The sequence below is a fragment of the Stegodyphus dumicola genome, chromosome 1 (assembly GCF_044657685.1).
Source record: "Stegodyphus dumicola isolate Sdum_Otavi_A_Nest chromosome 1, ASM4465768v1".
NCBI classification, from domain to species: domain Eukaryota; kingdom Metazoa; phylum Arthropoda; class Arachnida; order Araneae; family Eresidae; genus Stegodyphus; species Stegodyphus dumicola.
The window spans coordinates 125,454,047-125,467,888 of NC_140768.1; the positions used below are offsets into that span (position 1 = coordinate 125,454,047).

The 13,842-nt window shown below is 33.3% G+C and overlaps 1 protein-coding gene across 2 annotated transcripts in view; it reads left to right on the top strand.

Annotated features, from left to right (window-relative positions):
* The window catches only part of LOC118198461 (acetylcholine receptor subunit beta-like 1), a 316,357-nt gene that overhangs the window by 258,331 nt on the left and 44,184 nt on the right, over positions 1 to 13,842 (top strand). For both annotated transcript variants that reach the window (XM_085820139.1, XM_035370142.2), the window contains exon 2: positions 5,663 to 5,799. In XM_085820139.1, coding sequence (XP_085676265.1) covers positions 5,740 to 5,799 — 60 coding nt within the window. In that variant the 5' untranslated portion in view covers positions 5,663 to 5,739. The remainder of the gene's footprint in view (positions 1 to 5,662; positions 5,800 to 13,842) is intronic.

Here is a 13,842-nt window from a genome sequence, read left to right on the forward strand (position 1 = left end):
GTATTTGATGTTTTATATTTTTCTATATCTTTCAATTTTTAATAATTTTCAATTTTCATGTATTTTTGTCTTGTCGCGAAGTGAGAACTGAATTAATTGAATGAGAAATATTTCTTTTTTACATATGTTTAAATGAAATGCAGAGAAAAATGAGTGTAATTTAATATTCCGTACAAGGAAGTTATGTGGTGTATACATCAGATTTTTTTCATTGATGCACGAGAGGAAAAATTTCCATCGTTCATTCTTTCAATTAATTTTAACAAAGTGTGTAAACCACATTTTCGTTATTATTGCTTATATTAAAAACACCAAATTTCAAAACGCGGCTATATAAATTCATGTATATCTTAGGAAATATTTGGATTAAAAAACTCTAATTTTTTTGCAAGTGTGCCTAGAAATACATCTACTTTTAAGATGATGTTAAAAATTTTATGGGTTATAATTCAAAACGTTTTCAAAAAATTAATAAAAAATATAAATTTAAAACATAAATCGTAAAAAATGTGCGAATTATATTTGGATTAAGTCTAATTTCGAATTTTAAAAGAAGGAATAAAATAAGTTTAATAAAAAAAAGAGGTATTAATAAATATATATCAAATTCAATTAACATTAAGAAGCTAAAATTCGGAGAGCTAATTTTTTAAAAACTACTCGTGCGAGTTTTGCAAAACATGGCAGTCTGGCATAATTAGAGACGTAGAATCGAAGTATGGAAATAAATTGGCATGTCATTTCAGAAAATGTCCGATTTTGTGTCAAAATACCTATTTTAGAACAATGCTATATATAAATCTAATACATACTCTAAGTCGTGTTTTCGATACATGAAAAACGCAATTTGAATTTCGTCAATCGGCCCAGTAGAACGAAAGATATAGAACTGCCCCATTTTTTTGGGGGGGGGGCAGCGTTCGTAGTGCTTTGCCGTGAAGCTGCCTTCACCGTTGTAGCGCGAAAGCTCTGTGTTACAGATTGTTTCAGCGCGTGTAGTGTAATGAAAATCTTTTCGACGACTGTAAACGTGTATTTAAAACTCTCCTGTATAATACTAACGGACAAATAGTGTTTTGATTATTCATCAAGTGTTGTTGTCAATAACCCCAAACCCTCGAACCCGTGGAAAACATTATATCGTTTTTACTTATACAATATTTTTTGTGATTTCTTACTGGAGTAGTTTTAATGTTTATTTTTCAAACATTTATTTGAGGCTCATGTTGAAGCACATTATATCATGGTGATTAATTGAGTCATAAACATTTAGTTTTTTTTAAAGTTTGTTACACTTTTAAAGCACTTTAATTATTTTAATTAAATGTTTGTAACTAACATTTTCTTTTTTCTTGTTTTGAATTTTTCAAACATTCACAGTTACCTAGATTTAATTCAGAAATGTGGATTTATTGAAAATTCTTCGGATGATCCTAAAAAAAGACTAAATTCAACAATTTTATAGATTTTAAATATTTATCAATTTTATTACGTTTTATTAAATTTAGCGAACATTTTTGCATATTTTACTTAAGTACTTGTAGGGCTTTCATGATCTAATTGTGATATATTTTTATCTCTTAAATACACAAAAAATAATATATATATATATATATATATATATATATATATATATAAGAGATGTGCACCAGAATGTTTGCAAACCTTTCGGTGCGACTTTAAAATTAGAATCTTTTTAGATTTCTTATTTAATGTTAATTTGAAAAGCATAAGGATTGTTTCTTCTTTACTTTCGGGGAGGATTTGAAAAGCATGTAATAAAGTGTACATAAAAATAGTTTTTAATTAATGCAGAAAACAGATTTTTTTTAACTGGTATAATAGTTTTAATCATAACAAAGGTGCTCATATAACTTTATTCATTCGCAGAACTTTAGGGTACATGGAAATAACATATAGAACAATGACTGCATTCAATTCCAATGATATTGCCATTTCAGTGACACTAATTCGTTAATTACGGCCCTGAGTGCACTTGAGCATTCCATGCTCAGTGTTTGTTTATATTAACTCTTACAGAAATCTTCACCCCCTCCCAAACATTTGTACATATGTACTTTCGTTTAAAAAGAATTTGGAAAAATGAAAAAAATATTCTTATTCAAATATGTTTTTGTCCAACCAAAGTAAGACAAATGAACTTCACGTGTCTCGAGTTTTAATTACGAAACTTCCTTCACTAAATTCCTTTTGTTCGTTCTTAACAAATATACTACGAGTGCTTTTTAAAAACTTTATTCTCACGTTTGTTTTTCAGTCATTTTCTTCTCAATTTAATTCCACATAGCAATTCACAATCAAATTATTCTTCATTTGCCTTGACGATTCATTTGGTTGACTCCTATAAATTAGTGTTTCAAGCCAAAAGTGTCAGCTCTAAAAATGTGCCACTTGCTACGCGTAGTTTAATCTGGCTCATTATGAAACCTAGCGCAACGATATTTTCATTTCTTTCCATTTCGATTTTATCTGCAAACTAATAAAATCAGCAGTACGACTGCGCATCTGTTGCTGTAGTATATATGCGCATATATACGCATGACTGTAGCTATCAACGAAAATTTAAAATACTAGCTATACCAGAAAGCATGCACCGAAGAATAAAGTTGTATCATTTCTAGCAGCTTTAATTTAGAAATAAGACAATGCCATATGTTTATAGTTGAGATAAAAGAGTAATAAGTAGGAAGAACTTACGGAAAGAACATTTAACCTCTAAAATTTGGTTTAAAAATAAAATAACATACATATAAACTACTTGATGATCATTAAGAATTAGAAAATTTACTTTCGGTATTCACGATTGCTAGGAGTGAACTGGAACCTAATTTAGATGAAATAATCGCAAACGAATACTCCACATTTTACGTCTCATTAAAAAATAATAAATAATAATAAAAAAAACCAACCCACACAATTCACACTCGGGAGTTTATATTAAGAACGGTGCACGCACAACACCCATCTTGTTTGTACATCACCAATCTTAAGTTCACGTTCCCTTTGTCGCGTTCCCTCTCTCGGTGTAAGGTCATACATTCTAAGCTTGGAACAAAACTGTTTTTTACAAGAAATAAATATTAATATTGCTATATAGATTAAACTTTGAAATCATATCGCCCATCTTAAGTTCACAAGTTCACATTGCCTTTGCTGCGTTTTTTCTGTTATTTCTTATTAAAAGATTTACAGGCGACGTGTTCGATTTCTCATAAGAAGAGTGTAAAAGCTTTAAGCAAAATTTAAGTTCTTTCTCTTTCAGTTTTTTTGTGAATATTTCGAAAATAGTGAAGAAATTTGGCCAACATGAATGGTAATTTTCTGGAAAAAAGACGTAAGTGATAACAAAACAAATATAAATTTTTAATAGATCGCACCGGGCTTGTTATCACTTTGTTCTAAAAGGTAGAGCTTCCCAGAACTTTTCGAGCAGAATTTAAATGCGTTCTCTATCAGCTTTTCGAAAACGAGATTTCGAAAAAAGTACCTCCGTCCTCCTAAATGAAACCTCTGTACTGTACGTAATGGCCGGACAATGCCGAGTAGTTCAGCTAGTTACATTAATAACAACATAGTAATTAATAAAAATACGTGTTTGTGATAAGAATAAAAATTTGAACATAGACAAAAATTTATAAAAATGGCTTATTAATTAAAGATGCATTTTCTTTGTTTCATATTCCTTGAAATTTACTTGTACAATTTATATTTCATTGGTTGACCCTCATATGCAAGGCCATTGCGACCCATTGGTCCTGACTGGGACTTACTGAAATTAAAAGAAATGAAATTAAGCGCATAAAATACTATTAAATTGCAAACTATAAATTGTTATTTAAAAATAAAATATCAGGGAGCTCCTCTCTCCCCATTGCGTCCTAGCAAACAATGCAAACACCGCAAAAGATGGTCACACAAGCACCATCACAGCCTGCAGACAGCTCTACCCATATGATGCACTAAAAAGAATTGTTTAGCCGTGGTATTTGCCAGTTTCTCAGTTCTGACTGAAACGTTCTTGGAATATTTACAGAAATTTACAACAGTATTGTGCTTTAAAATATGTTATATGTTTTCAATATTTTGACATTTTAAAGGAGACTTGATCATTTCAGGAGTTATTATAAATTAAAGAAGAAGTTTTGTTTGTTTTTTATCTTATAAACGTTATTTTGATGCTTACCCTTTATCCTACCCGTTATCTTGCTCTTTTAGCTTATTCTTTATCTTATTTTGACACTATACTATTTTATCGTCTTTTAATGGTTAACTTATCTTTAAGGTAGAAAATTTTATTTATTTTTTTTATCTTACTTCTCACTCCTTTATCTTATTTTTAATTTAAGAATTTTAGAATGGCATCGCTTTGTTTAGATTCAAAATGGTGTCATGCATAAAAAAGCAACGCGCGTTCTCTGATCATGGGAAACGAAATTTTAGAAAACAGTTTAGAGGCTATCCCGACAAGAATTTAATAAACCTTCACCAGCGGAACAACAGTTAAAAGATGATTAAAATACTTTCGAGAGACCGGTTACGTTTTGCATAAAGGAAGTACAAACAGGCCAAGCGTCAGTGATGAAAAACACATCTATAATGGCGGGAACGTCAGTGATGAATGTTCCCGCCATTCTAGATGTGTTTTTGCGGTGAATCTATTCGTAGTGTTAGCCTCTAAATCTAGCCTATACACAGGAATTCCTATGTCGAATATTCCTAAAATTGTTCGTGAACGGTGGTTGAAACTAACTGCGTATAAATTGCAGATTTGTTAACAAATCAAACCTAATGATCGATTCATCAGTGAAGAATTTTCTGTAGACATTCTTGACCGTACCAGTAATGACGATCAGTTTCTCCAGAAAGTTGTATTCAGTGATGAAGCAATATTTCATGTTTGGGGAGATGTTAATGGACAAAACTTCAGGGTTTGGGAGTCAGAAAAGTCGCATTTTGAAAAGGAGATTGAGAAAAGAAGCTCTTAAGTTGACGTTTGATGCGCATTAACATATACCAAAGTGACTGGTCCTTTCTTTTCTCAGAGTCATCAGTTAATTCCGATGATTACCTTAATATGCTGAGAGGCATTTTGGTACTGCAATTTGAAGAAATGTAGCCAAACGTGTTTTTCTAACAAGATGGAGCTCCCTGTCATTTGGCTACACATGTACACTTATTCTTTAATGAAACATTTCCAGATCGTTAGTTTTGCAGAGATGGACCAGTTTCATAGCCACCATGTTCTTCGGATATCACACCACTCGTCTGGGGATATTCGAAGAACTGAGTGTATTCTGCAGAGATTCGCAGCACCCAAGAATAAAGATTCGAATCACCGCAGAAACTACGCAAAGGCTTAATAACCTATGGAGGGAAATCGAGATATATTTATATTCTCCGAGAAACTAATGGTATCCATGTTGAAGTGTATTAATACAAAATTCTTTGAAGTGCTAAACAAAATTCAGTCCCGTCTTTTTTTCCTATCTCTCATTTTGTATTGTTTAAAACGTATATTTATCCAGTGAATAAATTATGGATACCCTGTATTATGTTAATCATTTTATATCATTAACCCCTTTCTTTCTATTTTTATCTTTTAAATTAATCATGAAATTCACCCTTATCTTGTTTTTTACAGTGCGTTGTTCGGAGGACGAAGAACGTCTGGTGCGGGATTTGTTTCGGGACTATAACAAGCTCATCCGTCCCGTCGAGATGATGAACCAGACGGTGGTCGTCGAGTTCGGACTCTCCTTCATCCAGCTTATCAACGTGGTGAGTCCCCCGTACCCCCCCTCCTTCCAAACGCATGCGCAGTATCCCTTCCCTCTCCATCGACCGTTCGCCTTCGAAATTCCCATACCTCTGAGCGTGCTCGACGCGTTTATGGTCGCCGATAAAGCGCTGTAAATGTGTTGTTAATTGTGCACATTATTTACTAACTGTAACCGTCTTCTAATGCGGTAAATTCCAACTGACTTATATTGATACTGTATTAAGAGTGCATTCAAATCCCGATCAACTGCGCTCAGATGAAGAAGGTTAAGAATTAATCATGCTATATCTAAAATAAATAAAGAAAAGAAAATGAGAGGATTTAGATTTTAATATCTTACCGGAGGGTTCGTGAAAGTTTTTCATCCTCTCTGTGAGCTCACGGTTAATCTATCGGCTCTTGGACTCCTTTCTGCTGACACAAAGTTTTCTGTCATTTTTAACTTTATTATTAAACTTCTCTTTCTTCCCTTACGCCGCATAAAATTCAACAGCAAATCACAAAATTTTTAAAAGCAGCCTAACTTCAGAAATCCCGATGGAGTGTTAAGTGAACCTCACTTTTTTATATTCGCTACATTAGTTGTTTAAAAATTATACATAGAGATAATATTCGGAGGCAACATCCATTTGTTTGCGTTTCCCTACATTTTTTATATTTGTCATATTATTTCTTTAAAAATAATTCATACATTTAACATTAGGTGGCAACATAATTTTATTTGTGTTGTCATATATTATTCCTTATTCGCTATATTATATTTAAAAAATAAAACATGGCGATAACACTGGGTGGCAACATCCTTTTGTTTGTATTGCCATATTGTTTTATATTCTCTGCATTATTTCTTTAAAAATAATACATGGCGATAAGATTCGGTAGCAACATCCTTTGATTTGTGTTCCTATACATTTTTCTATATTTGCTACATTATTTCTTTAAAAATAATAGATGGTGATAACACTGAGTGGCAATATCTTTTTATTTGTGTTGTCCTACATTTTGTTTGTATTCGCTGTATTATTTCTTTAAAAGTAATATACCGCCAGAACATTGCGTATCAACATCTTTAACTTGCCCTGCCATACATTTTTATATTTGCTGTATTATTTCTTTAAATAATATATTGGCGATAACATTGGGTGACAACATCTTTTTATTTGTGTTGCCCCATCTTTTTTACATTCGGTACATCAATTCTTTAAAAATAATATGTAAGACGATAAGGTTTGGTGGAACATCTGTTGATTTGAGTTTATTTTTCTATATTCGCTACATTATTTCTTTACAAATAACATGTGTCAATAACACTGGATGGCAACTTCCTTTTATTTGTCTTGCCATTCATTGTTACTTCTCTGCACGAAGAAAAGAAAGTGTTGTACTATGGAAAAATTTTGGATATCTTATTTCAGCAGAAATATCTATTTTGACAGATCCTGAATCTATTTAGACGATTTTTTGCTTGATTTCTGTACGTGTGTACATCGGCGGTATTCAACAAATATATATATACCTACATTTATAAGGTATTTCTCCTGCCTTCTTAGTGTGCCTTCGTGGTGTAGTGGTTTGCACGCTGGGCGCGTATTCTAGAAGTCCGCGGTTCGATTCCCGGCGAAGGCGTTGCACATTTTTCATGAATCCTGCTTCCACAAAATATCTAATGTCTCTACAAATTAAGTTAGAATAATTTAAGTTTATGTGAAGTGCAGTAAAAAATGTCTTTACTTTAATAGGCCGTAGAAGGAAGACGTGGTGTCCACCAACAAGTTTTTTTGTATTCTCTATATTATTTCTTTAAAAATAATACATGGCTATACGATTCGGTGGAATTTTCCGTTTATCTGTGTTGCTATGCATTTTTCTATTATATTATTAAAATAATATATGGCGATAACACTAAGTGGCAACATCATTTTATTTGTATTGCCATACACCTTTTACATTCGATTATTCTTTAAGAATAATTAATTCTTTAAGAATAAGTCTCGTGGTGAGACTGGAGTAGTGATAGGATAAAAAGAATGACGTTTGAACCTAACAGCACCTGCTGCGCCAAAAATAAAAAATAAATAAATAAATAATGGTTTTTTTTTATGAAATAAACTTTTATTTCAGTTGTCTAAATACTCGTTTATAAAATACTAAAGCGTTACTAAGTTTCGGAACATTAATGTAACCAGAAAAAAAGAGAAACATGCATGTCGTGTTTTTGAGTAGTTTTCGTGATACACAGAGTAGTGTATCACGAAATATACTCCCGCTATATGTAATATGATGTGTGATATTCAATATACGAGGTGGTCGTAAACTCGATAACATGAAAAAAAAAAAAAAAAAAAAAAACCGGAAAATATTGGAACTGGAATTTTTAATTCCAAAATGGATATTAATAACAAATTGTTTTAATGAATGAGACATCTATATTGTTATAAGTAACAGCTGAAATTTGATTTGTCTTTAATTTAAAAAACCGTTTACTAAGTATATGACAGAAATTTCTCCAAACAGAATTTTTATGATTGAGCATAGCACCTGAATTTCATCATTATGCCATTTTTCCCACACTTTCGTTTGGCGGCTGCAATATTTCATTCCCGACTTCGCACATTTTGTTTGAATTCTGATGAGACGGGTTAGTTTGTTGTGGTCAAAGGTTCCAGTTTTTCGATATCAGGTTATCGAAAGGAAAATCACTGCTCTGTTAGGTTCAATAACATTTGGTAAAATCTCTTTAAGCGGTTCCAAAATATAATTGTGATAATGCTTTGCGAAGTAATGCTCAACCGTAAAATTACAGCATCTTACATTAGCAAAGGCGAATGTGTATGCCGTGGACGCAGTCAAAGGTGATCAGGATCAAAGGGGTTCTCATATTCCCTGCTTTTCTCCCGCATCGTGCAAGCACGAAAGATTCCCTCTTCCCCATTTGAGAGCAACATTGAGTGCTCATTGTTCAGCACGGATTGCATTTCAGTTTATTATTACGTTTTAGTTAAAGCAAAGGCGAGTTTTTACTGCTTCGATAAGATTGCATTTAGTTTAAAGTACTGTTCATGTGAATTATATGTATAATGGTTAACGTGTTTTGCCTGAATAGAACTTTAAAAATGGATTGATCCTACTTTTTATTTCTCTCATTTCCATTCCCATGTAATTCATACCGTAGCGAGTTTCAGGCTTTCGCTTATTCAGTTTATTAGAGAATCGGGAGCATAGTAGTGTGTGTAGAATCAACTGATAAAATTCTACGGAAAATATGAAATACAGTTTAAGAAAATCTGCACCATTATTCTAAAAATCTCTAAAGGTTAAAACAAGGAATTATATTTTAATTTTTGAATAGAAAGTTTTCAACCTGTTATTACGAATTTTGTATATATGTAAATAAGTTTAGTGAATTTATATGTAAATTGTTTAATGTAACATGAAAGACATTGAAAACCAAAGCTGAACTACAGGAGCAGGTCTATTTAATATTAATGTAAATGACTATCTCCCTACAAGCTAGCGACGTTATTGGCCGACAAAAATTAATCTCAAAATTTGGCGAGAAATCTCCATAAGTCGCCAGGTTTGGCTACCATTTGGTGACATTTTGATTCGTTTCCTATTTAACTGTACTAGTGCATGTCTGCCAGCAATTTTGAGAAAGTAAAGGTAAGACTGGAAAGAGAACTTATTGAGTTAGTTTAGATATGAGTTCGGAGTTTAGCTCAGAGTTTGAGAGCACTCAAATATCACTATGCGAACTGACGCAGTGGGGCTTTGTGTATTGTCTTCTATTTAACGCTCGTAGTATTTTGAAGTGGCAACTATTGATCGTGCTTTGTCATACTGAGGAGAGCTGTACCAGTACTTTTGTGAAAAGTTCCGAAACTGTTAAGTGTTTCTTTTAAAAGGAAAGATTTTTACCAAGCTATCATGGATTCTCTGTGCATTCAGCGCATTAAGAATATCATACTTTGAAATTATCTGTAGACTGACTTAATTGAAGGCTATCAGCCTAATCTTCGAAGGAAATTTCAAGTGATATGTTATTTGTAATAGTAAGAGTATATCCACTAAATTGTGTTTAAATGGCGAAGAAGATGGCATCGTAATCAAATACGTGTCATAAAATTTCTCTGTTTTTCGGAAAACTCTTCTCAATCTTGCTCGTAAGAAACGATTTCCAAAGCTTACACCCTAAACTGTTGCTGAAATTTCAAGCAATACCGTACTTGAACACTACTGAAATTCAAGGGATACAGTAATTGGACAGTACTGAAATTTCAAGCGATACAGTACTTGGACACTACTGAAATTTGAAGGGATACAATACTTGGATCTAAACTAATTCAACAAGTTATTCACCATCTGAAGCATGGGTGTATTCCCGCAGTGCTAATTAGTAAGCTTCGCCACACAGAAAGCCACGGGGAACTGTCTTAAGGTCTCACACAACTCTTCCCCTACAGCCAACTTCTAGATTGAACTTTCGGCTCCCCTTGAGTTTAGGCTATTTAACTCTTGCAAACAAAACAACCTTGCTTTCTCCGGGGTACGAAGCTTTAGACCCAACAATACATCTCTAAACACTATGCCGATCAGGACGGCCTTGTAACAATTTGCCATTAATGTCTCTGAAATTTCTGCAGTTTCTGAAAATTCGATAGACACGACTTTTGAATCTCTGTGTATAAGAACAGCTATTAATATAAAGGTATCATGAGACATTTCTCCTGCCTTCTTAGCATGCCTTCGTAGTGTGGTGGTCTGCACGCTGGGCGTGTATTCCAGAGGTCCGTGGTTTGATTACCGGCGAGGGCGTTGCTCATTTTTCAAGTCTCCTGCTTCCAAAACACCTAATGTCTCTACAAGCTTAGTAATGAACTTTCATCATAATTGCTTTGTAAGGAACTTGATGAGAAAACCACAGGACTTCCTTGCACAGCCTATTAAATTTTGCACATGTTTACACATGTTACACTTCCTTTAAACTTACTTCCTCGAATTATTCGAATTTATTGAACCAGTTCCTCGAAACAAGTTGAAAATGACATAAAAAATTGTTAATTTGGAAATCAAATATCCCGCTTAATTGTTGTCGCACGGGAGTCAAATTTCTTATAGTCTTATTTTTTCGTTACGAGCATAAAAATTTTCCAGACATAAATACAGGAACCCTGAGATCGCATTAAAAGTTAGAATTCGTTATTTGTCCAGAATGAATTTTTTTAAAATTTTGACATTACCAAAACGTAGATATTTTCGGCATTTACAACACTTTCTGTAATTGGAAGTACATGACTACGACCAATAGTTGAGAAAATAAAGGTCTGGTAAGCTGGGTGAAGGGGATGAGTAGCTATGTAACAATAACAACTGCAATTATCTTGATGACGGGGCGATAGCGGTAATAGATTTGGACAGTTGGTTTAGCGGCGTAGTTTGAGTGATGCATAACGAAGGACACATTTATAGACAGGCGTAGCCGAATTAAACATAATTTTATTGCTGACGATGAACTAATTATCAAAATATATTCTTCTTACCACATCATCCTAGGCACAATATGCACCCCACAATTTTCTATAGCGTATCACATTTTAGATAACGAACTAGTTAGCAGCAAGACAAAGCAAAAAGCGCGGCGAACTGTAGAGAGGCTAGGAAGAAGAGTCAAAACCAATTAGAGCGAAACTGTGTAGTAGACGTTTTATACCAGATTACATTCCCGATCCCATAAAAAATTATTATTAGGATTCTGGGCTAAAATTTCATCTATAAATGCGCAATTTTAGAATGAAGGGGAGTTTAAAAGAGGTGTTAGAGGACTATTGTCAATTTATTATTTGAACAGTAGATATTTCATATTTTAAATATAAGGTATATATTTTATACATTTTACATATTATATACATATAAACTTTCGCTACAGCCGATTGCCAATAAAAAGGGAGGTGCACAATTAAAATATTGTAGCAGTCCCACGTAGAAAATTTCAACGTTCTACAGCTAACCGTTTATGCGAGTTACATACGTATATACGTGCATACATACATCACGAAAAAGTTCCCTTTGGAATCCATTTTACAATCCGTCTTGAGAAAAAAATCATTTATTCTGTCCGTACGTACAGATGTCACGCAAAATAAATAGCCCATCTGGATTCTGGAAATGTCAAAATGTATATTTCCGTTGAACTATGATACCGGAAAATTTTCACAATTACAATATTTCCTTCGTATTAAGAAGCAAAAAGAATAACGATAATGATCGGTCTTAATAATTTAGTTGGTGATGATTAAGCTGATAATTTTTATGTACATACATTATCAGCATTATTAATATACATCGTTTTTCTAATAAACAAAACAAAAAAACACGTTTCTGTATATAATACTATACGTTATTTAGCTAGCACACCATTATTTGAACTTTAATCACGCAATTAATTTGAAACACCATTTGAAATCTTGTGACAAATTTGCACAGAGTGAAGTTTTACGGCTTTATATAAATACATATATATATATTATATGACTTTTATTATTATGCTTCCTTAGTTATTTCTTCTTATTTCATTTACTTCTTAAATTTTATTTCATTTATTCTTAATTTTAGGTATTATTTTAAAAATTAATAATAAATCGATGTATTATTTTAGATGAGAAAATCTTATGAATAAGCAGCGGCAATTGTCTACGTTTTTGATGCCTTAATCAAAATCTTTTAATATGTTCACCTTTGGTCACATGACACACATCTACATGTAGATGTTGTACCACATGTAATCAAATTCTTCCCATGCTCGGTGTAGCATATTCACCGTGACGGTCTGCAGTGCATGCATTATTCAGTTACAAATAGACACAAACATTGGCAGTATATAAACGCGGTCTTTAACGGACCCCCAAATAAAGAAATCGATTGGTATTAAATTCGACCAGGGATGGCTAGGGAATACTTAATTTTTTAATTATATCCTTAATATCCGAAGGGTTAGTAAGTTTGGTAAGGTTCACTTGGGATGCATTTAGCCAATCACAAGCTCGAAGGAGTGTGCTATTTCAAATTCTGAGTCTGACGGCCAGTCATTTGGCTGGAAGTGGAATTCAAGGTTGTCGCAAAGATATCTGTTTTTCCTTCATTGGATGTAGTGACTTCATTGCCATGATGAAGAGATCGATTACTGGAATAATTACTTTTCAAGATTTTGATAAGCGTCCAAAAATATCCATCACGTAAATTTAAATCAATAACTTATCTTGCCTGGCTTCTTTTTTGTGGAGTTTCAGAAGCTTTTGTATTTCCTTATTCAGCCGACTGATTTCTCTCTTTTATGCCGGATCCCAAGTGAGATGAAACTTTTTCCCTAGTCGATTTTTGTGTTTCATTTTTACACGGATGCCTTTGGGTAATCCGTACGTATTTTCGTTATCGATAATATCTGAGCTGACTTCCGAAATGGAGTTTTGGATTCAGTTCGTGAGTATATATTTACAGCAGAATCAATTCCAGGTGGGAGCATAGATTGGCAAAATTGATGATTCTGTCGCTCATCAGATTTTGGAAGAGTAGGCAGTCCGTACGTTTTTATGATGCTGCTTTTGTCTGGCTTAGGAATTCCTAGGACTGCAATAATAGGGAGATGATCCGACGGCATCTCGTGTTTCACTTCTAGAGTTATAGGGGTGGTTATGATTGAGAAAATTAAGTCTAGGATATCTGATATTCCCAAGTTTTCCGACTTGTACATAACTCATCAGGCGAATGTAAGACGACAGGTAGTATAGAACATAATCGCAGAGAACTCTTCCGTTGGCATTGCTGCGTTGACAAATCTATGCAACGTGTGATGATTTTATATCACCAGCAACTATTGTGAGGATATCATTTGGTAGTAGAGCGTTGAGAAAATCATCACGGATTTTGTTTTTCGTTTTGGCTGTAGGCAGCCATGAAGTTGATACTTTCAAATTTTGGGAGCGAAATAGTCACAGTCACTGTTTCACTGTTAAAGCCCGTACTTTTCTTTACGAGACAGGAATTAA